Source organism: Lagenorhynchus albirostris, chromosome 10, assembly GCF_949774975.1.
Source record: "Lagenorhynchus albirostris chromosome 10, mLagAlb1.1, whole genome shotgun sequence".
Taxonomy (NCBI): Eukaryota; Metazoa; Chordata; class Mammalia; order Artiodactyla; family Delphinidae; genus Lagenorhynchus; species Lagenorhynchus albirostris.
Window position 1 is genome coordinate 96,732,636 of NC_083104.1, and position 25,354 is coordinate 96,757,989.

General features: G+C 40.1%; 2 protein-coding genes across 4 annotated transcripts in view; both read left to right on the forward strand.

Moving 5' to 3' along the window:
* The window catches only part of NEDD9 (neural precursor cell expressed, developmentally down-regulated 9), a 503,823-nt gene that overhangs the window by 365,511 nt on the left and 112,958 nt on the right, over window positions 1-25,354 (forward strand). The window lies entirely within an intron of this gene.
* MAK (male germ cell associated kinase) overlaps window positions 18,146-25,354 on the forward strand; it is a 40,916-nt gene continuing 33,707 nt past the window's right edge. For all 3 annotated transcript variants that reach the window (XM_060164280.1, XM_060164281.1, XM_060164282.1), the window contains exons 1-3: window positions 18,146-18,246; window positions 23,842-23,896; window positions 24,911-25,032. In XM_060164280.1, the coding sequence (XP_060020263.1) occupies window positions 18,146-18,246; window positions 23,842-23,896; window positions 24,911-25,032 (278 nt within the window). The remainder of the gene's footprint in view (window positions 18,247-23,841; window positions 23,897-24,910; window positions 25,033-25,354) is intronic.

Below are 25,354 nucleotides of genomic sequence, written 5' to 3' on the forward strand. Positions count from 1 at the left end.
GTTAATATATGTAAGACTTTGTCTACTCATTAGCATGGTAACCTCACCATAGTAATCTGTAACTCTTCCTTTGCTACTATTTGGTAGCAAATGATATTCTTCTACAGTCTGCGCTGCTGGTGGAAAATATTGAAGAGATACGCATGATTGTCATGAGACCCTGGAGATTCATTTCTTTAACGAGGACAAGTTGCCTTGAGTCTGGGAAATGTTATACCAAGCATTTGCTGAACTTGAAGGGCGGAGCAAGTGGTGACAAAATAACAAATGTTATCAGCGACCTGTATCAGTTGTGCGAATGCCAGGAAAATAATTTCAAGGTGATTTCTCAGGTATTTGTAATAGATTGTAAATCAAAAATGGCTGCTGGCTAGTAACATCAGGCATTCCAAAACCTTGAGTTTCTAGAGTATTCCTTGCACTGTAAATGTAAAAGTTGTTCTCAAAAATATAAATATACCTACTTTAAATAATCCAGCAAAGAATGGATAAATATAATCTGAACTCCCACAATTACCTCTTACTCTTCAAGTGTTCTCCAAGGGAAATTCTAAACTAAGTCAGAAATCAATTCTAAAATGTAGAAATGGAGAATTCCCTGGCGGTCTGGTGGTTAGGACTCCATGCTTCCACCTCAGGGAGCACGGGTTTGATCTCTGGTTGGGGAACTAAGATCCCACAATCCACGTGGCACACACCCCCTTCTAGAAAAAGCAGAAATGGAGTAAGGGATGAATTCTTCTTTTTTTAATTGGACATTTGCAGTGGTGATATATCTATATCAACTGAGTTGGGGACAGCTGAAGGGGGAGTACTTTGGGGAAGTGGGGCAAGGAGAGAGTGGGGCAAGGAGCTGCGTTTGAACATGTTAAGTTCAAACTCGTAGATTTCTAAGTGAAGTGTTGAGTAGGCTGTTGGCATCTGAGTCTAGAGTACAGGGTGGAGGCACAGATTTGGAGATACAAGTTTGGGAATCGTCAGCATACAATCAAACTTGTAATTGGTTGGTTGTAAAATGCTATTCACATGTAAAGTATCATTACTTAGTAATTACTCATGAATATAACACAGTAGCAGTCATTGACCCGCTAACCCTTCTGTTTGGAACATCATAGATACTTTTTGAAGAATGAAATAATGCCATTTGCAGCAACATGGATGGACCTAGAGAAGTAAGTCCAACAGAGAAAGACAAATATCGTATGATATCACTTATATGCGGAATCTAAAAAAAATGATAAAAATGGACTTATTTACAAAACAGAAACAGACTCACAGACACAGAAAACAAACTTAAGGTTACCAAAAAGGAAAGGGGGGGAGGGATAAATTAGGAGTTTGGGATTAGCAGACACACACTACTATATATAAAATAGATAAGCAACAAGGTCCTACTGTATAGCACAGGGAACTGTATTCAATATCTTATAATAAACTCTAATGGAAAAGAATCTGAAAAAGAATATATATATCTGAATCACTTTGCTGTATAAGAGAAACTAACAGAACATTGTAAATCAACTATACTTCAATTGTGTTTTTTTTGTTTTTTTTTTTTTTGCGTTACGCGGGCCTCTCATTGTTGTGGCCTCTCCCGTTGCAGAGCACAGGCTCCGGACGCGCAGGCTCAGCGGCCATGGCTCATGGGCCCAGCTGCTCCGCGACATGTGGGATCTTCCCGGACCGGGGCACGAACCCGTGTCCCCCGCATCGGCAGGCAGACTCTCAACCACTGCGCCACCAGGGAAGCCCTTGAAAGATATTTTTAATAGAACTCTTTTTTTTGGAAAATAGGATATATACAAGTGTTAAGTTTTTCTTGTTCTTTCAAGTATTTTATTGCTGATCTTAAGTACTAAGAAGTTCAGAGATTCTCTATTGATTTTAGGCTTACAAAATATTATCAGTTGGAAGTTCTGAGAAGGCTATGTAATGACATCTTCAAGAATGCTTATCTTCCTAGGAAAGGGAAAGCTCAAATGTGAAATGCAGTCTTAAAGAACCGTGAAGCTGCTAGGTCAGCCCTTGTCTTGATAGGAATCAAGTACTGAAGGATATGCTGCCAATCTTTGATAAGGAATATGCTGGTAGTTTAAAAATATACACACTTCTTTTCAACACTCCATCCTGTAAGGAGAATTGGAAGAAACATCAATTAAGGGTTTTTTTTAAAGGATTTTATTTATTTTTTATTTTTTGGCTGCGTTGGGTCTTCATTGCTGCGCGCGGAAGCTTTCTCTAGTTGTGGCGAGCGGGGGCTACTCTTTTGTTGCAGTGTGCGGGCTTGTCATTGCGGTGGCTTCTCTTGCCGTGGAGCACAGGCTCTAGACACGCAGGCTTCAATAGTTGTGGCACGTGGGCTCAGTAGTTGTGGCTCAAGGGCTCTACAGTGCAGGCTCAGTAGTTGTGGCGCACGGGCTTAGTTGCTCCGCGGCATGTGGGATCTTCCCGGACCAGGGCTTTCTGAACCTGTGTCCCCTGCATTGCCAGGTGGATTCTTAACCACTGCGCCACCAGGGAAGTCCTCAATTAAGGTTTAACCACTGAAAAATTTATTATTTGAGGATGAAACAATTTATGGAAAGCACAAGGATGAGGATGTATAGGAGGGACTCCCCCAAATAATGATTACATTAAGCCACCGCCAATCCTGATGTTATGCTGAGACTCAGAATACATATTTTGCCATTTTGCTGTTACACATCTACACATCAGTCCTTCAAAATACAAATAGGAATATTAAGGTCACAGAATACAATATTGCTCTGGAATAGTTGAAGTATCAACACTCAAAAGTAAATTGTTGAATTTCTAGTTCTGGAAATGGTGGAGTGGCTTGTATTGAACTAACTCTCCTTCAGGTAACAGTTATAAACTCTGGACAAATATAAAGCATAACTACGTGAAGGCCTTAGAAAAATCACCAAAGTCAAGTAGAAATTGGAGGGAATGGAACCACGATGGCTGTGGTCCACGTCTACACAGCTTCTCTCCTCAGGACACATCCCAGTCCACAGGACACGGGGCAGCTGGAACCGGAGCAGAACCCAGCATTTCTGGCTTGTCAGAGGATGGAGTCTGGGGCTGCCAGAGCAGCTGGAAATTGAGGAAGGAAGCTTGGAAAAGAGAAGCCACAGGGAGGAAGCCCCCTAAATCTAGGTACAAACTCACTTTAAATTGACCCCTGACCTGTGCGTGCGTAGACGAGATTCCAAGGGGACTGTTAAAGCAACAGCTGAAAAAGCTGCAGAAACACAGCAACTGTCTCATCTGCCGGCTGCAACGGAGGCAGAATGAGGAGTTAAGTCTCCCCAGGTTGGGCCTGGCAAACACCATGGGCTTTCCATCGAAACCCTGGAAGGGCCGTAGGGAGTAAAGTTTATATCCTAGGTCCAAAGGATGTACCCTAAAACTAATGGCAAAACTAAAACAAATCCATCTTCAAAAGTTCAATACCAGGGAACTCCCTGGTGGTCCAGCGGTTAGGACTCGGTGCTTTTACTGCAGGGGCCTGGGTTCAATCCTAGTCAGGAAACTAAGATCCCACAAGCCGAGCAGCCAAAAAAAAAAAAAAGTGCAATACCAAGCATCCACAAATGAGTCAGTAACATAATCGACTACTTAAAACAAAAATCATCACTCTATTAAATGTCCCAAAACTGGTGGAAAAACAACAGACAGATTCGAAAAGATCAGTGCATCTCAAAAATGATAAACACAAAGAAAATCACACCTGGGCTCATCATGGGCAAACAGTTGATAGATCAAAGATAAAATCTTAAAATCTTCAGACAAAATGAGGGAAAAATAATAAGCATAACTTCTGACTTATCAGAAATAATGGAGGACAGAATCACATCTTCAAATATCCAAAAGAAAAACAAAACAAAACACATCAGCCCAGAATTCTATATCCAGCAGAAATGTGTTTCAAAAGTGAAGGCAGGGGCTTCCCTGGTGGCGTAGTGGCTGAGAGTCCGCCTGCCAATGCAGGGGACACGGGTTCGTGTCCCGGTCCGGGAAGATCCCACATGCCGCGGAACAACTGGGCCCGTGCGCCACAACTACTGAGCCTGCGCGCCTGGAGCCTGTGCTCCGCAACAAGAGAGGTCGCGACAGTGAGAGGCCTGCGCACCACGATGAAGAGTGGCCCCCGCTCGCCGCAACTGGAGAAAGCCCTCGCACAGAAAAGAAGACCCAACACAGCCAAACATAAATAAATAAATAAAATTAAAAAAAAAAAAGTGAAGGCAGAATAAAGACACATCCTATAGGCATCCAGAGGATATAAGGAAAGATTATGACAACTGGAAGGCAACACATTAGACGAGTGCGATGAAATGAGGAAAATTCCTTGAAAGAAACTTACCAAAACTGATGCAAAATGAAATAAAAATTATGAATAACCCTATAATTATTTTAGAAGATGAATTTGTAATTAAAAACCTTCCTACAAAGAAAACTCTAGGCCTAGATAATTAAACCGTTGAAGGCTATCAGACATTTAAAGAAAAACTAGTATCAGTCTACCCAAATTCTCTCAGGAAATAAGAGGAAGGAACACTTCCTGTTTTCCCAAGTTTAGCACAGCCGTAATATGAAAATTTGACAAAACACTACAAGGAAAAAAAAATTCAGATCAATATCCCTCATGAACATAATTGAAAAATTCTTATGGATATATTATTAAACTGAACCCAGCAACATATAAAAAGGATAATACATCATTTTCAAGTGGGGTTTATAACTTTGACTTAACATTTAAAAAATTAATGTAATCCTGGATGGACCTAGAGTTTATCATGCTAAGTGAAATAAGACAGAGAAAGACAAATATCATATGATATCATTTATATGTGGAATCTAAGAAAAATGATACAAATGAACTTATTTACAAAACAGAAATAGACCCACAGACATAGAAAACAAACTTATGGTTACCAAAGGGGAAAGGCAGGGGAGAGATAAATTAGGAGTTTGCGATTTACAGACACACACATATATAAAATAGATATAACTGAATCACTTTGCTGTACACCTAAAACTAACAGAACTTTGTAAATCAACTATACTTCAATTTAAAAAATAATTTAAAAAAAGAAAATAACCTTTCAAACTCAAAAATATGATCCACTTACCTAGATGAGTGACTAGAATGTAATATGTTAAATATTTGTTGTATATAATCTGTTATATTATCATATTAGCATATGTTAAGAATGAACATTAAATATTAATACTGATCATTATAATTGTGCTAATAAATATTAATATATTTTTTAAAATAATGTAATTCATTACATATCTACCTGGGGGGAAAATAAACTGCAACTCCCACATATACAGAAAAAAATTAATCTGTGTTGGTTAATAGACCTACATGTAAAAGCTAAAAGTATAAATATGCTTCAAGAAGAAAACACAGGAGAATATCTTTGTGACCTTGTGGTAGGCAAAGATTTCTTAGAACATGAAAAGCACTAGCTGTTAAAGAAAAAACATAAATAGGACATTATCAGAATCTAAAACCACTGCTCATCAAATGACATAGTTAAGAATATGAGAAGGCAAGCCACAAAGAGAAAATATTTGCAAAACATATATCTGGCAAAGAACTTGTATGCAGAATATATAAAGAACTCAAGCTAATCAGTAACAAGAAGACAAACAACCCAATAAAAAGTTGCCAAAAATCTTGAATAGTCACTTTACAAAAGAAAACGTATGAATGGCTAATATATACATGAAAAGAGTCTCAAAATTATTAGTCATCAGAGAAATGTAAATTAAAACTAAATGAGAAATTTTGCAATCAGTGGAATGGCTAATTGTTTTTTAATGTACAGTGCCAAATGTTAGCAAGGATGTGGGGCAAAGTTGAATTCTCCTACGTTGCTGGTAAAATTGTTAAATTGTACAATTACTTTAGAAAACCATTTGGTACTTCGTTTAAAGTTTAACATACACCTCCTTTATGATCCAGCCTTTTCACTCCTGCGTATTTACTCAAAAGAAATGACAACATATTTTCATTTAAAAGATTTGAACAGGAATTATCATAGCAGCTTTATTTATATTAATTAATGTCAATTGACAGGAAGATGAACAAATAAATGATGGTAAATTCAAATGATGGACTCCTATTCCGTAATTTCAAAAATGAACTACAGATAAACACAACACCACAGATGAGTTTCAAAACACTATGTTGAGCAAAAGCATCAGGGCACAAAAGACTAAATCCTCCAGATTCCAATTACATGAAGTTCAAGAACAGGTAAAACTAATATATGATAATAGAAATCAGTTGAAGTTTGTGGAGAAAGGAGTAGGGATTGGCTGTTGAGGGACACAAGAGAGCTTTCTGGGATGATGGGAATGTTCTATATCTTGATCCAGGCGGTAATAACACAGGTGTGCACATTTATAAACACCTGATTAATTGGACACTTAAGGTCTGGCATTTCAATGTATGTAAAGTTTGCCTCAAATTTTTAGAAGCTAAATTCTTTGCATTTCCTCGAATAAAATAGTAGCCTCTGTATGAACATTTCTCTAGAAATGAAATAACTTTGGAGAGAGGCAAATAGTCTAAAAAGAAATCCTTTAATCCTACTGAAAAGTGTTTGGTGAGAAACTGCTATATTCTTGAAGATGGATATCCATTTTGGGATTATGTCAAGGCACTTGAAGAAAAAAAAAAACCTCTTTAGGTTGATGGAAGGAGTATGAACTAAGGTCAACATTGCGGATCACTTAATGTCCCACCCCTTCTTGGTAATGCAAAGAGCAGAGAAATACGTAGCAATCCTGCACATTTTGATGTTACAGCTTTTTCCTAAAATGACCCAGCAAGAGTGATACCCACTGATCAAATCCAATGATAACCCTCCTCCAGCATATATCATTTGGTACAAAGTGAATGTGAAAATTGAGGAAACTGTCAATATAATTCAGGTTGCTCCGAAGTTAGAAATCTGGAATTGTGTTTGTTGAGGTGTGGAAATGGGCAGCTATTGAATTTATGGTCTCTTCATTGCTAAGAGTTTTTTGTTTGCTTGGATATATTCCCAGTTTTCAGCATCATTTACCACTGTGATTCCTAATCACATGTGTGTGACCTGTTTTTTCTTTTTGGAAGCTTATAGAATCTTCTATTTATCACTAATTTTTTGAAATTTCACAGTGATGTGTCTTTGTGTGGGTTTTCCCCCTATTGTTTTACTGGGTGTTTGGTGGGCTCTTTGAATCTGGAAACAAGTGTCCTTCAATTCTGTGCTATTCTTGTGTTACTTTTTGATTTTTGATTCCACTTCCTCTTTCTTTTCTTCTGCACATTCATTAGTTAGAGGAAATACTTGATCCTCTTATTTTCTAATCTTTTCTCTTGTTTTTTTTTTAAAAACTATATGTTGTTTTGTCCTAATTTCTGGGAGTTTTCCTTAAATTTATCTTCAACTATTTTATTCATTTATTCTAGATTTCTGCTACCCTAGTTTTATTTTCTAAGAGCTCTTTATTATTCCCTGAATATTAATTCCTATTATAGGATCCTTTTCCTGTTACAGACACAGTATTTTCTCTTTATGGCTTGGAGAATATGAATTATAGTTTTGGTTTGTATTGCCTTTTAAGAAGACGTTCCCTGTATTGTTTCTGTTTCCTCTGAGTCACAGAATCTCCTTAAGAGTCTCACGGTCCTTATTTGGCCTAGTTTGTTTGTTTAAATATTTTTTATTGTTCTAAAATACACATAACATAAAATTTACCATTTTAGCCATTTTTAAGTGTACAATTCAGCGGCATTAAGAACATTCATAATGTTGTACAACCATCACTACTATCCATTTCCAGGAATTTTTCATCTCCAAACTGAAACTCTATACCCGTTAAACAGTAACTCCCCATGCATCCTTCTCTCAGTCTCTGGTAAGCTCTATTCCCCTTTCCATCTCTGCGAATTTGACTATTCTAAGAATCTCATATAAGTGGAATCATGACATATCCGGCTTATTTCACTCAACATGATGCTTTCAGGGTCCATGCACATTGTAGCATCTATCAGAATTTCATTCCTTTTTAAGTTGAATAATATTCCATTGTGTAATATGTATAGACCACATTTTGTTTATCCAGTCACATCCATCAGTGGGTATTGGGTTGTTTCCATCTTTTGGCTCTTGCGAATAATGCTGCCATGAACACGGCGGCATATTTTACTAGTAGGTTATACAAAGCTATTTAACCAGAATTTGGGCAAGGTGAAAAATAGGTTTAATATCTTCCCTAAACTAATGGTTCTAAAACTTGGCCATGCATGAGAATCACCTGGGGTGTTTTTAAAACCTTCCAAAGCCCATGCTGCAACCCAGACCAATGACATCAGATTACCTTGGGAGTGGGACACAGGCCATGAGTATTTTTTGTAAATCTTACCAGTTGATTCCAATGTGCAGCCCAATTTGAGAACCAGTGCCCTAAGTAGTGGTCACAGTCCTTATTTGGATGGGGCTTGTCAATCCGGGGGACTCAACTCTCAGGACCTGCAGGATTTTTTCTTATTCGAATCCACTTGCCCAGAAAGTACTGTTCTAATCTATGACCTACGGCATGAGCCAGCTGCCATCTTTCTGGAAGCCAAGCAGAGAAAGTGGTCCAGGGTCTCACCATTCAAAATGCACTCTCTTTCTTAACCTGCCTATTTTCAGGAGCTGCCTCATCCAGCCTTCTGCTGTGCTAGCGAGGGGCATCGCCCATTTGGACAGGCTTGAGGATAAGACCTGGGGTCTGCCTCTTTCACAGACTTTCAGCCAAGCCTCTTTTCTTCAGCTCCACCTCAGCCACTCTCTGGAGTCCCGTGAAAACATTCAACTGCTGAACTTCATCTGAGTTTGGAGTGTGAATCAGCTTCCTTCTCCTTTGCTACTTAGTCTTTGCAGTTATGTTTTTACATTTATCCTCAGGAAAAAGTACTTTACTTGTCCTAATTCACCCAAGACTTAGGCTTTGTGAGACTGTTCACAAGTAAACAAAAAATGAGCATGAACTGAAATATCTAGTGAATTGGACTAATTTTTAATTAATAACTGGTAAACTTAAGAGAACAAACTCTTTTCTGTTAAAAAAAACCCCATAAATCTTGACATTTAAATTAAAACATATCTGGAATTCCCTGGCACTCCAGTGGTTAGGACTCCCCACTTCCATTGCCAGGGGCCCAGGTTCAATCCCTGGTCGGGGAACTAAGATCCTGCCAGCCACGGGAGATGCAGCCAATAAATAAATAAATAAACAAACAAATAAATAAATAAAATACAAACATATCTACATAAATACCTCTAAAGTCTCCATCCGTATGAAACCAATTAAAAATTATACTTATCAATCAAAGACTTGTGTGGTGTTTTAAAAATGTGAAGCTTACATTTACCTCCTGTACTTTAAAAAGCTGCATTGATTTCCTGAGTTTTTAAACTTAACCTCCCCCAAATGTCTCATCATAACCCAAATCAAAAAGTATGCATTTTAAGAAATGAAAAAAGCTGGGAATGAAAATTTTAATTTCAATAGTCACTTGTCTTTATGACATCCCTCTAGTATTTAAAAATTTTTATTTCAGCGCTTTCAAACTTCATTTTGGGCAGGAATTTGATGATATATCATATTACAGTAGAATCTTCTAAGTCAGTGAATAAAACATATAAACAAAGTTGCTGGACCTAGAAACATATTGATAAAGATCAGCTCCTCAAATTCATTTGACAGAAGCAAACACACTTGAGAGGATATAATTTATGACTTCCTCTGAAGCAAGACAGACTCTAGACTTATTTGCAAAAGGAACGAAGTGAACTGAATAATCTGTTTAAACATAACACAGTGAAGTATCTGTTTCTTGACAGACAGGCCAGATCTCAGGTTCCCAACCCTGTCCTGTGGCCCTTCAAGATGGTCAAAGTCATCCATAGGGATGTTTTGTGGCTGAAGTTCCAATTGAGTGTTTTGGGTTCAATGTCTTTTGATCTCCTAGGTATGAGCCCTCCCTGGCTTCTGCCTGAAACTTCTGGGATCACCCTGAGGCAGGTGCAGAGGATCCTAGCACTGGAATGACACCACTCATCTAAGCCACATGGTCCTGTCACTTTTAACTCCTAAATATCCTTGGATTCTCTCCCTCTCTGTCCTATTCCCAGCCTCGCTGCTACAGTTGGATCCTCATCGTTTCTTCCTGATCAATTGCCATAGCCTCCTTTTTATTCTGTTGCCTTTACAATCATTGCTGAAATCCACCTTACCCACTGCTGCTTTTGTGATCTTTCTGAAATGCAAACGTGAACATATCACTCCTCTGTAGAAAATTCTTCACTGGTTCCCCAGTTACTGCCTGATAAGGCTTAGGCTTCATAACTGGGCATATAAGACCTCCATGATCTAACTTATGCTTCTTACTTCCCCTGTCTTTTTCGCTTTAAGCTGTGAGAGGACCATGAACATGTCTGTCCTGCTACCCTGGCATTATTCTCAGTGCCAGGTCCAGAGCCTGACACCTAATGGATAATTACTAATAGGTACATCACTACCCCATGTCTCATGCTTTTGATTTATGGGCTTTTTTTTTTTGCTAGCCAATTGAGTTTTGTTGTTGTTGTTGTTTGTTTTTTGGTAATAACACAAGTGTGCCCTTCTTTCGCAACTCATTTATTCACACATTCACTCATTTACCTTGGGATCACTACGATCTAACACTGTGACTGCTACGAGTAAGTACTCTGAACGAATAAGTGAAAATGGAGATGACACATACCTGAGGAGTTGACTGCTCTGGATTGCAACTGGACTTGCAACCCAGTGCAGTTTTTCCCCAGGCAGTTCATGTATAGACAAATACAAGGACCAGGAGGCAAACGTAGCCTTCCACTTGCTCTTCACAAGTCTGGGAACAAGAGTCAATGAATCAAGACTTTGTAGAATGAATCGGAGCAAACAAAATAAAGAGCAAACAAACCAACTTCCAATAAATAACTACAAATGTAATCAGGACTCTCCCAAGCCCCAAATTAAACGGCGCAGAGCGCTAACTCCATTGACACCCACTTGTCCCCGGAAGCCCCGCCCCTCGGGAGGCGGGGCGTGCGCGTAGTGGGCGGGGCCTTCCGGCTCGATCACGCCCCGTGGGCGGGGCGTAAGCGGGCGGGCTGAGCTGGAGCATCCCCGCGGTTTCCTAGGAGATGAAACACACAGCACGCCAGAGCTTGACAAGGGAGTGAACAAGGTAAGCGGCCGGCACTGGCAGGTAATCCCGAGCGGGCAGCTGGGCCGCCACCCTCCGTCCGACCCAGCCCGAGCCTGTCCTGCGAGGCGGCCCGGCATGTCCCCTCGGCTCCCTGTCCTACCAGCGCCAACCTCCGCCGAGAGAAGGGGCCTGGACACTGGTAGTGGGAGGGACTGGAGGGAGGTGAATTCGGGGAGGGGCGGGGCGGGCAGGAGGCGGTCAACCTGCTCCTATAGCTGTCGGTTCGCTCCGAGACCCCCTCGACCACTTTCCTGCGCTCCTAGACAGCGCGGTCAGTCCTGGGTTGGAGGATGACGGCGGGAATCCATCAGTCTGAGGGACCCGCACCCCCGAACCTCTACCCCAGGGTCTCCCAACGCACCCCCTGCTCTCCCCCGCTCCCTTTAGTGCTTAGGCTGGAGAGGACGCTACTTTTAGGAGTGAGGGGCGGGATCAGGTCTGGAGAAGGCAGTGGAATTGAGTTCAAAACTGTTACAAAATTGAAAAGGAGAAAGAAGAAAGAGAAACTGGGTCCAAATTCAGTCCTCATTCGTGCATTCCCAAATGACTCCCAGGTAAAAGCGGAATCCCGGCACAGGGTGGACCAGCGGGCGCCCCCAGTCCTCACGCCGAGCCAACCGCGGGGGGGTCAGGGGATCACCTGCCCGCTGCGGCCGGACACGCAGGGCCTCGGGGACGAGCCCTGCCCGCAGACGGGAGTCTTTTAAAAGTCCCGGTTTGCGAGAAAAGATCAGAGCGTCTGGGAACGAAAACTGCTTCTTAACTACGAATAAGACTGAGACATGGTCAGTTTAAGGACAGGGCTGGAGTCGGGGGAGGGGAAGCAATAAAACTGGCTTTTTAGTGGTTTGTAATCTCAATTCTAAAAGGAAAGAAATGTATGTGATTGTGTTTAGATAATCTTTTAAAATGATCAGGCATTTGTTCTAATTGTAACGGAATTCTCATAAAGAGAGTCAAAGTTATCGGAGTGATTTTAATGAGAAAAACGACCCGTTCAGTCGAAATAGTGGCGGAAGCAAACGTTACTTTCCAGCCTTTTGGCTTTCCTTTATCAGCCCCGCGCCCTGTTCACCGCCGAGTGACCGGGAAGGGACAAACCCTCCCCTCCCTCCCAGGGCGGCCACCTTCTGCCTACGCAAAGCTGGCTGTACCATCTCTTCGTTGGAATGGGTTACTTTGGTTTGGTTTTGCTTCGTTTTAAAAGTTTGTGAATATTAGCACAGAGCACCATGCTTTTATTTATTTTTTAACACAGAATCCTGTTTTCCCATTGTAAAATCTCCCCTTTTAATTTCTGTAAACGTATGATTTGGTTAGTTTGAAATCTTTTTTCTCTTTTGCTTTTGAAACGACTTAATGGTTTTTATGGCGTTACTTTTTTTTTTTTTTTAAACAAACGTTAATGCCAGCCTTAGAGTAATAACGTTACAGCAGATTCTACAAAGACAAGTTGAAGACATGGAAACATTATCTGCTCAGTGATTGGGCAGACACAAATTTTACCCTCCATTTGCCCTCTCTGTTAATCTTCTTTAATCCTATCTAAATCCCTTATTAGCTGGCAGAAGCTGTTGAGAATAAAGCTCAAGTTTACAGTAATTGCGCACTTCGATAAAAGTAAGACAACTAGAATGGGAGAGAAATGATAAGGGCATTTATCTAATGCAGGCCTATAATTGAGCCTCTAAATAAATGTCTTTTTCCTTAAACCAGAATATAAGGTTTGTATAACTCATAAGGAAGTCAGTAGGTACTGGAGCTGGACTGCAGAAAATTCCAAGTTCCTAACAGTTCTATTAAATTAATTGAGGATCATAGTTACATTACATTTACTTGTTTTGCTTTGTTGCATATATATGGAAATATGTGCATAAGAAATCATGTCAATACATCCCTGTTTTGCAGAGTTAGCTTTCCAAAGGTCCACAGAGAAGAATATATGTAACTTGCAGAGAAATATTATTGGGTGTGAACTGGGGACCCATAGGCAGTCTGTCTTTTAAGTTACATATACTGTTTTTGACTAGTAATCTCTTTAGGACCTTCCTATTCTACACTGATAAAAATAGTTGTTTATATGCTATCAGTGAGTAGGTACATGGGAGTAATGATTTAAAAAAAATCCTTTACCTTTATATATCTATGCCATTAGGCCATTATCCTTATATTTTTAGGGGGATAAGGGGACAGTTGAAATGGTCAGCTTCTCACCCTGGAGAGCTGTTTATTTTGTATTTAACATGACTCAAAAGAGGCCTTTTTAAAGTTTTGTTTGGGAGCATGGTATGTAAACTTGTGTTACTTAAAGGTTAGTAAACTGGCCCAGTTCTCTGAGAGCCACAAATCAGAGCTTTTTAAAATCTATGTCATATCCATAATGTTTACCCCTCAAACGAAAGAAACTGGGAAATGGCTGTGTCCCTTACTTATTTTTCCCTGAATATAAGTATCCTATGCTATAGCACTTGAAACAAACTTTGCGTTTCCAGTGTTTATTTGGAAGATGATTGGTTAGGCTTGGAGTGCAGTTTCTACAATAGCCACTCCAAAACCGGTTGGGCTTCCAGGACAATGCAGAAAGGAGCCAATGACTGAATGGTCTGTTGTGCTAACAGTACTGATGATGGTGGGCTGATGGTCTTAATAGTGGACCGGAAAGAGGCAGTTAATCCCACTTTTGCAGGTTGTTGAGCCGCTGCAAGGGAAAGTTTCAATGTTTCTGGCATCTCTTCCTCTGAACTTCTCTCCCCATCTGTGCCGCTCCCTCTTTCACTCCCTTCTCAAGCCATTTGTCCTTTTCCAGAAGTGCCTACCTAACTGCCTACCTCTCAGACCCTCAATGCCTGTCCTCAGTGAGGTATGAACAAGAAAACAATTTGTTGCATGTGCAGCAGATTTTGCAAAGAAAAGAAGATGCTATTTATCCCATTAAAATTCTTAATTAAATAATTTTGGGGGGTTGGGTAAAAATAATAATTTTCTTAAGGAACTCCAGGAAGACTCCCTTCTCCCCCCCTCACACTCTTTCCCTTCACTGTTTCTGGCCTATAATTTTTCACTAAGTCCTTCCAGGTATCAGGATGAGACAGATGTAGCCCCAGGGTGTAGCCAGGGTGGGGCGCACCCTGTGCACTTTCCCGGTTGTTTATAGCATCTTGGTGTTTTAGGGTGAGGAGTTAGGAATCTTTAGGGGGTGGAGGGGGTGGGCAGCTTTCATTGCGGGGTAGATTCTATATGGTTTGGCAGCGGAGAGGGGTGGTTCCTTTAGGTGCACCAGTGATTGTAAAAGCTGGCAAGAATGGGTTGTTTAGCAGTTGGGGACTGCACTAAAAACCCAAACAGCTTCAGGCTAATGCAAGTATTCCACTGACTCCATCACTGATTCTCTGACTGCTCATAGGTCATTTAATCCCTCTGTGTTTTTACTGTATAATTTTACTGATATGATAAACACCATGGCCTTTTGGACAAATTTATTCTCTGTATTGTTACTTAACCAGAAAGAATCAGTAAACCTCTAGAAAGCACATTTCCTTAAAAGAGGTAAGTGTATGTCACCTTAAACAGAAAAGCTAGAAAAGAATGTCAAGCAATTTAGGGATTCCCTGGCGGTTCAGTGGTTAGGACTCAACGATTTCACTGCGGTGAATGGGGTTCAATCCCTGACTGATGAACTAAGGTCCCACAAGCTGCCCGGTGCAGCCAAAAAAAAAAAAAAAAGAAAAGAAAGAAAGAAAGAAAAACAATTTAACATGCTGATAATAAAATGCAGAATACTGATTTAATAAGAGTCTAAGTGATCAGAAGAAATACACTTCAGAGTCCACGTTTTGTTTAATCATAGCACAGGGTACAAAACAAACCCCCAAAGAGCTTTCAAACTTCTATTTCCTTATCCAGATAAAGGAAAAATGAAGAAAAGCAAATACACGTTTTGGTCAGGAAATATGTGAGGAGGCGGGGTGTTACCTTTCTCTATATTAATGCCTTAATATTTAGAATCTGTGTCTGTGTATAATGTAATGACCACTTACAAAAGAACTTCATTTTCAGGCAAATGGGGAACCATTTGCTGGCATGTGTTAAGACCATTTGCTCAGATTTAAGCTGAGAAAAATGAAGGAACCACTAAATAGAACTGGAATTTACTATTGTGATCTCTTTTTCAAGATCCTGGTCACAGAGTTAGCATGGCCTAAACGACCTCTCATGTGCCTTTGAAGTGGTTATTATCTATATGAAGTAAAATAAATGACAAATTAACACACACTCCCTGTTATTTAAAAGCCCCACAGCTTCTTCCAAAGTTTCCTGTGGACAAATGTGTTCCTGTATAAAGGAAACAACACAGCTTTAGCGCACTTCTCTGCCATGTTTCCTCAGAAAACCTATTTTTGGAAGCCTTAGGTACTTTGACAACTAAAACATATTCTTGTCGCTCCTAAATTTCTGCATCTAATAGAGAAGCAATTTTTATGATTTTATGTCATGGAGATCATGCAACAGTGGGAAAAAAAAATCTTTGGGCTTCCCTGGTGGCGCAGTGGTTGAGTCCGCCTGCCGATGCAGGGGACGCGGGTTCGTGCCCTGGTCCGGGAAGATCCCACATGCCGCAGAGCGGCTGGTCCCGTGAGCCATGGCCGCTGAGCCTGCGTGTCCAGAGCCTGTGCTCCACAACGGGAGAGGCCACAACAGTGAGAGGCCCGCGTACCGCAAAAAAAAAAAAAAAAAATCTTTGAGTGAAGCACCAGATTATAAAAGGCATTTTATTTTTTGGCCACACCGCATGGCTTGTGGGATCTTAGTCCCCAACCGGGGATCAAACTCGGGCCCTCGGCAGTGAAAGCATGTAGTCCTAACCACTGGACCACCAGGGAATTCCCTGTAAAAGGTATTTTATTTTATTTATTTTCAAATTTATTATTTATTTATTTTTGGCTGAATTGGGTTTTCATTGCTGCGCACGGGCTTTCTCAAGTTGCAGCGAGCGGGAGCTGCTCTTTGTTGCGGTGCACAGGCTTCTCATTGCGGTGGCTTCTCTTGTTGCAGAGCACAGGCTCTAGGCGCACGGGCTTCAGTAGTTGTGGCTCACAGGCTCAGTAGTTGTGGCACACAGGCTCAGTAGTTGTGGCTTGCGGGCTCAGTAGTTGTGGCTTGCGGGCTCTAGAGCGCAAGCTCAGTAGTTGTGGCACACGGGCTTAGCTGCTCCACAGCATGTGGGATCTTCCTGGACCAGGGCTCAAACCTGTGTCCCCTGCATTGGCAGGCGGATTCTTAACCACTGAGCCACCAGGTAAGTCCCTGTAAAAGGCATTTTAAAACAAACTATTTGATAGTGCCAAACATGTTGTTGCACTTTGTAACTAAGCATACAGCCTTGTAACAGAATGACAGAGATTTTTTAAAGCAACATAAGAATGATAAACAGGTATGAAATGCGAAATTGTTCCTTGAATGCAGAACTAAGACAGAACAATGGGAGGAAGTTACTGAACGCTGTTTTAATGAGGTAGACACTAAGGCTTTATGTGCTTTGTGTGTTTTCTTTAATCATAGTTACAAAATCAGAACCTAGAGAAACTTGTACCCTTCAAATATATACAGATCCACAATCCCTTTTCTGTAGTTTTGAAACCCTCAAAGCTCTGAAAGATGAATTTTTAAAAATTAATCTGGGGCTTCCCTGGTGGCACGGTGGTTAAGAATCCGCCTGCCAATGCAGGGGACGTGGGTTCACTCCCTGGCCCGGGAAGATCCCACATGCTGCGCAACTAAGCCTGTGAGCCACAACTACTGAGCCTGCGCTCTAGAGCCTGCGAGCCACAACTACTGAGCCCACGTGCCACAACTACTGAAGCCTGCGCACCTAGAGCCCATGCTCCGCAACAAGAGAAGCCACGACAATGAGAAGCCTCCGCACCGCAACGAAGAGTAGCCCCCACTCACCACAACCAGAGGAAGCCCAGCACGGCAACGAAGACCCAATGCAGCCAAAAATAAAAACAAACGAACAAAAAAAAAAATTATAAAAAATAAAAAGTTAATCTGTGCAAATTCATCTGCAACAAAACATGACCCGAATGACGCAAGGTCATTTATGGTCTTCATTTATTTTACTTAGTGTACTTTTCAAACATTTTTCTACGGACACATTAAGATGAGGCTTGGGAGGTGTTACGGACCATATTACTTTTCTAAAATACGCAAATTCCTGGATTCCAAACACATCTGGCCCAGGAGTTTCAAATAAGGGATTATGGTCCAAATTAAATATGATGCAAACATTGATTCAAGGAATGGACATAGTAGAGCGTCTGACTTCCCAAAAGCTGATTTGGACTAATATAGATTACATTATATAGTCGGTAAAAAAAGCAATCATGCAAATCATTAAGCCAGTATTTATTGAACGTTCATGGGATAAGTAACATGGCACCGTGTAAAGGAAGCATTCACCAGTGAGTACCATCAGTCTTTTATAGGTGAACATCATTCGCATCGCACAATTGATTTAATGACACAAGCTTAACACGTTGGTATTTATAATTTTCCTAGGTTACCAGTAAAATTTTGGAAGAGGTTCTTTAATGAAAATCCCTTTTATTCTTGTTTTGCTTTTTTTACAGGGTGTTCATAAGAATGGAAGCACTGTTTCCTTGCCAGATTCCTTATTGCTATATCTTATGAACCTACATAATCTTGGGGAAGAGCCTGTGCTTAATGATGACAAGCCTGTCACCAGTGTAGCAACAACAGTCTAAGGGCAAAAACGAACAAAAATAAAGAAGCATTTATATTCAACAAGGAAGTCATTTCAGTCAACAACTTGTGCTGCATTATTTTTCCAAGATGAACCGATACACAACCATGAGACAGCTGGGGGACGGCACTTATGGGAGTGTGCTGATGGGCAAGAGTATCGAATCAGGGGAGCTGGTGGCCATCAAAAGGTACCATGGGCAACACTGCCAAGTTTGCCAATCTTTCTTTTCTTTGCTTGCTTGAGACTGTATACAAGTACAGAGAGAAGTCTGGTTTAGACCCCACGCTCGTTAGGCTAATATCGAACGCCATTCTGGAGAAAACACTGCCAAAAAGGAGTTCAGCTGATCCCCACATATGTTAATTTTCTGATTTGTCCAGCTACATGGACAAATCAAAAAATATAAGGCCTCTGCTTTTCATGCATGATACATTTGAACTGAAACTGAAGGTAATTTTGGAACTTAAAGCTGAGTACAGAGTAGAGCTTATTGTTTCTTTGAAACAACAGGTCTCAAAATCAGATGGTATTCATAGTGTCAAACTGAGTTCTGAGTGGCATATGGAATTTTCCGGACCTTACCAATTAAATAGAGTTAATTATCTTATTTCTTTAATTCACTGTATCTGTTATCTATCATATGTAAAAAAAAATTACCCCAAAGCTTAATGATTTAAGACAAGAACAAACATTGATTAATTCAAAGTTTCTGTGAGTCAGGAATTTAGGAGTAGCTCAGCTGTGGTTCGGGCTACAGGTCTCTCGTGAGGTGGCAGTAGGAGGTGGGCCAAGGTCACAGTCATCTGCAGGCTGAACCAGGGCTGGAGCACCCATGCCCAAGGTGGTTCACTGTATCAGTCTGCTGGGGGTGCTACAACGAAGTACCACAGACTGGGTGATTTAAACAATGTATTTATTTCCTCACAGTTCTGGAGGCTAGAAGTCAGAGATCAAGGTGTCAGCTAACATGGTTGGTTCATGTAAGACCTCTCTCCCTGGCTTGTAGATGGCTCTCTTCTCCCCATGTCTTCACATGATCGTCTCTCTGTGCATGTCGTGTCCCCATCTCTTCTTATAAGGACATCAGTCATATCGGATTAGGACCTACCCTAAAGACCTCACTACCTGAATCACCTCTTTAAGGTCTACCTCCAAATACACTCTGAGGTACTGGGAGGTCAGGACTTCAACACAGGAACTTAGAGCAACATTTGGCTCATACTTGGCTTCTGTAGCAAAGTTTAGGCCACAGACTGGGTGGCTTAAACAGCAGAGATTTACTGAGACAGTTTTGGAGGCTAGAAGTCTAAAATCAAGGTGTCAGCAGCGTCGGTTTCTGCTGGGGGCCCAGAGGACAGGATCTATTGTAGGCCTTTCTCCTTGGCTTATTCATGGTGTTTTCTCTCTGTATCCCTCCCACATCAGCTTCCCTCGATGCCTATCTCTGTGTCCAAATTTCCTTTTTTTATAAGGACAAAAAGAGGCCTCAATTTCTCTCTATATGGGGCTCCACAGACAGTCACTTGAGTGTCCTCGTGACATGGCAATTGGCTTCCCCAGAACGAGTCTTGGAAACTGATTACAACATCAACTAAATGATGATCTAAAATTTAAATGCTTTAACAAATGTTTATCAAATGTTAAAAACTTTACACTATCATGATCTAAAACTTTACATATATAAGAAAATACTTTTATAAAATATTGTTAAATAGCCATTATTATCAAATAAGTAAATGTACAATATACAATAACTGAAATGAAAAATCGGAAAAAGAAGAAACTTCCCTGACTTGAAAGGTGAAATATTACAGGTACTTCTTGTAAAGTTGGTTTTAAGACCAGAGTGCCTGCTATATCCCCTACTGATCAAGATTGAACTGGAGACCCTAACTAAGGCAACAAGAGAAAAAAATAATAAATGAGGTGTAAGTATCAGACAAAATGAGATGAAATCATCCTTATTTGTGGGTTAACCAATTATGTAAATTCACACAGATAAATACTTCATTACACACAAATAAAGTTATACGTAAAAATATCTTTAAAAGGACTGTAAAGATTTACATAAACTTCGTGAAAGCTGTGGCTTCCGAGGAGAGGGGGTAAGAAAATGAGAATGAGGGTTGGGTCTCGTGGTATCATTTAAGGTTATTACCATTGGTTCGTTTTCTATAACAAAATGTTCATTATTGCTTCTGTGTGGCAAGATCATGTGTTTGTTTCAGTCTTCAGTTTCATAAAATGGGGAATTGGGCCTCACCTGCATAGAGCTGGGTAAGACCTTGAGAGAAGTGAGAGGTCAAATCCTTTAAGAAGTCAAATAGATTGAATGCTGAGAAGTCATACGTGTATAATTTAGGAATGCTTTCGGTGTATGAAATTAAAAAAACGAACCAAAAGTAAATTAAATAGGGATTTATTTGTTTCACATTGTAAAATGTTTTGTGGTAGGCAGCCCAGGGCTCATACCTTGTCTCAATGCTGTTATCACAGACCTAGGTTCTTTTGTCTTCAAAAAATAGCTGCAGTAGGAGAGGGTGTGGAGAACAGGGAACCCGCCTACATTGTTGGTGGGAATGTAAATTGGTGCAGCCACTATGGAGAACAGTATGGAGGTTCCTCAAAAAACTAAAAATAGAGTTACCATATGATCCAGCAATCCCACTCCTGGGCATATACCCAGAAAAACCTATAATTCAAAAAGATACATGCACCCCTGCATTCATAGCAGCACTATTTACAATAGCCAAGACATGGAAGCAACCTAAATGTCCATCGACAGATGAACAGATAAAGAAGATGTGGTATATATATGCAATGGAATACTACTCAGCCATAAAAAGGAATGAAATAATGCCATTTGCAGCAACATGGATGGACCTAGAGATTATCATACTAAGTGAAATGAGTCAGAAAGAGAAAGACAAATATCGTATGATATCGCTTATATGTGGAACCTAAAATATGACACCAATGAACTTATCTGTGAAACAGAAACAGACTCACAGACATAGAGAACAGACTTGTGGTTGCCAAGGGGGAGGGGGTCGGGAGAGGGATGAACTTGGAGTTTGAGATTAGCAGATAGATGAAAACTCATATATAGAATGGATAAACAAGGTCCTACTATACAGCATAAGGAACTATATTCAATATCCTGTAATAAACCATAATGGAAAAGATATGGAAAAGAATATATATAGACATATAACTGAGTCACTTGGCTGTGCAGCAGAAATTAACACAACATTGTAAACCAACCATACTTGAATAAAAAAATTTAAAAACATAGCTGTAGCAGTCTAGGCCTTGAGTGTGAGTTCCGAGTAAGAAGAAATAAGGAAGAGCTGAAACAGTTACTGTTACTGTCAGTCAGTTGCTGTACTTTCTTCTCATTAGGAAAGCAAAAGCTTTCCCCCACCCCTCTCCAGAAGACTTCTGGTTTCTCCTCAGTGGCCAGGAGTGTGTCACGTGGCACACATAGCAATAAGAGAAGCTGGGAAACTGAGTACTTCGGTGGCCATTTTGTATCCCTGGGTTAAAGCTGATCTATGTTAATAAAGAAGAGAAGAAAAGTGGCTCTTGGATAGACAAGTCATAGTGTCTGCCACATTGAGTATCTACTATGTGCCAGACAGTGTTCCTACCCTAATTAAAGACGAGTAAAAATGAATGAGAAGAGGATGGGTCATTTGGAAGGCTTGCAAAGTTTAAAAATTCATTCAACACGTAATTGTTAAGCTACGATTACACTTGGTGCTCGGGACAAATGGGGATGGGATAGATGAGTTATAAATAGACCAACAAATTAGAAAAGTGACAACACAAAACATGATAAGTCCTATGACGGGGGGATACCGGGGCCTATGGGAGCACAGAGGAGCAGTGCTGCAGAGGTATCTTGGAAGGCTTCCCCCAGAAAATGAGATCTCGAGAATGACAAAAATTCTCAAGAGGAGGGGAAGAATATTCCAAGCTGTAAGAATAATATGTATGAAGGCCTAGAAGCAAGAGAGGTTTTCCCTTGGGAAATTTAATTTAGGTCACTGGTAAGAAACCTTGTGGTATCTGTTGCCATCTCCAAAAAAACATCTGTAACAGGATTCATTCCAGGGGGTGTCGGTAAGGTCCCCGCACCTCATTAAATTAACAAATATTCCTAAGCTCTCCGCCCTTTAAGGACCTGAGAGGCTATTCCATTCCTGAGGCCCTCCCGTTTGTGGGACAGCTCCTCAGGACCCCAGCTGTGGGTCTCGAAATCCATCCACCCGTTTGGTAAACACTGATTGAGCACTTCCTACGTGTCAGAAACCGAGCAGAAGTGTGGAGGTGCCCTCGAGGAGCTTGCGTGTGGCGAGAGGGGAGAAGGGCTACACACAGAAGGAAACTATATGGTATGCAGGAAGGTGGGCAGAGTGCTACGGGAGAAAAAGCAGAGCAGGAACGGTGACCTCACAGCCATGAAAATCAGCTCCGGGCATTAAAGGAACAAGGACCGACGTGAGGTGGTCTCTCACTGCCGCTAACCAGCCCAGCTCTTTCTAGCTGTTTCTGTCTGGCTGAATCTTGTCTTCAGCCTTCACATGCTGACACCTTCTGTCTTTCAGGTCTCATCTGAAATACTGCCTCATCAAAAAGGCCTGGGGCCTGGCCAATTCATCTCATGATCCTGAAAGCTCATTTGTATGTCTGTTTTGTGTTAACTAAAGTCTATTTCCTGTGAGATGGGAAGCATCAGGGTAACCATCTCTGATTTCATCACCCTGGCATGTCGGTGTTGGATGAATCAATAAATGAAAGAGAAGATGGCAGGGAATCTAAAAGGAATTCTAACAAATTGGTTTAATTTTTTATAATTAATTCCTTTAGAAAGCGGGATAATTGTTTTGCAAGGAAACTTCTGTATTTGCTGCATATAGATACGTGCATTACCTTAGGGTAGTATTGATAACTAGTAACTGCTGAAAAGAAAGTAGCATATTAGTATATGTGGATGCAGCTAGTACAGATTTTTAAGAAGAATAAAAGTTTCAATTTGTACTAAATTTTGAAAAGGAACTTGGATATATTAACTAGCCTCTAAAACACTGGATTAAAAATTCTATAATTACTTTTTAAGAATCAGAGATTATATGTATAGTTTTGCATGGATTTGATCAATTTACTAAAATACTTTTATACTACATTTGAATTGATTTCTATTTTATTTCAAATTAAGCACTGTGCTAGATTTACTTTTATCATTTTAGCAAGACATTTATAAATCTATAGTACTGAAACGTATCTTTTGGTAAGTTGGTAAGCCCTCAATTTCTTCAAGCTCCTTCATAAATTTCTAGCGCCTGAATGAGTATAACTGAAATTCTGATTCACTAAGGATATTTTAGAGATAATAGTAGTGATGCCCTTCATACCTTATTGTAGCTGACCACAGAAAGCAGTAAAAATAAGGAGATCTACAATAGCATGTACTGAGTGCTGAACTAAGCAGTTTACAATAGGATTTTCTTATGCAGTAGTTCCTACTTTATAGCTAAGCAGTTTGCAGCACGGAGAAGTCATTAGGCAATTTGCCCAAGAAGTGACACAGTCGTGAACCTGCACCAAATGGCCTTGAGATACACAGAAGGGAGATGATCTCCTTTTAAGGAGGAAGGAAAAGAGATATCACAGCTTTTTGCCCAAAGTGAACTAATTATAGAGTAAGAAAGCCAATGGTGTAAATTGTGTCTTCAAATCCCTGGTCCCCACACACTAAACTTTTCTTTTTTTATTGCAGAATGAAGAGAAAGTTCTATTCTTGGGATGAATGTATGAACTTGAGAGAAGTTAAGGTAAAATCCCAGAGATGAAAAGAACCCCAGAAGGCCTTAGCTCTACCTCACATGTGTCTCATTTCTGAGGATGGTAGCTAAGAAGATGGTTCTGTTCTCTGAGGGAAGCAGACCAAAGATAATTATATTTCTTATGTTTTTCTTTATGTTCCTAATTTCTCATTTCTCATCAGAATGTCAGTGGAGAACAGAAAGTAACTACTCTCATATTTAAAAGTATACTCTCACTTTTAAAAGAGCATTTTAATCCATATTATCAAAGGAAAGATAATTTTTTTAATTACCACATACCATTTCTTTATATTTTATGTTGTATAACTTGGATAAATTTTTGGAGACTTTTGCATGGCTTTCCACATAGTTAAGTCAGAAAAAGTTAAACCTATTTAATGACCAAGAAAAAAAAACATGACAAATGTCTTATAGCTATTGTTGACCTGGTTTATTTTTGCACTTATATTCATTACTTAGACAATTACTGATTACTTTGTATTTTTTTAATTTTTTTAAAAAATTATTTATTTATTTTTGGCTGTATTGGGTCTTCGTTGCTGCGGGCGGGCTTTCCCTAGTTGCGGTGAGTGGGGGCTACGTTTCGTTGCGGTGCGAGGGCTTCTCTCATTGCGGTGGCTTCTCTTGTTGCAGAGCACAGGCTCTAGGCACGTGGGCTTCAGTAGTTGTGGCTCACGGGCTTAGCTGCTCTGCAGCCTATGGGATCTTCCCGGACCAGGGCTTGAACCCATGTCCCCTGCATTGGCAGGTAGGTTCTTAACCACTGCGCCACCAGGGAAGCCCACTGCTTACTTAAATAGATGTTCTAGATGTTTTTAGACATGGAAATTTTTATAGATATTAAAAATTCATTAATGAATTTAGAAGAAATGGAAAACTACTTAAGGTACTTATCATCCTAGCATTGATGAGATTGTGCCAACTTCTATAACTTTGCTTTAAGAATTTTTATTTTTATTTTTTTTGCTTTTAGAATTTTAATGCTCATTTGTTCTATTGCAGTCTCTGAAGAAACTTAATCATGCCAATGTGATTAAACTGAAAGAAGTTATCAGAGAAAATGACCATCTTTATTTTATATTTGAATATATGAAAGAAAACCTCTATCAATTAATGAAAGACAGGTATGTCTTTACGAAAACTTTTTCCTTATTGTCTCCTCCATGAGTCCCTTGGACCCCTTCATTATGTCACACTTGGCAATGTACAGATCTATCAGTCCATGAGGTAGCTTTAAATTAGTTACCTTTATCAAAGGATAATATCTAACGTTGAAGAACCATCATTTTTCCATGGTAATAACTCAAAAGTCAAGGTAAATATTTCATATAAACACACTATCTATCTATACTTTTTGAAACAAAAATCTATCTATAGTTTAATACTCAATAATAAAGCTGGCCTTGGGCAAAATCGAGAAAATTTTCCTTCTTACTCTCCCAAGCA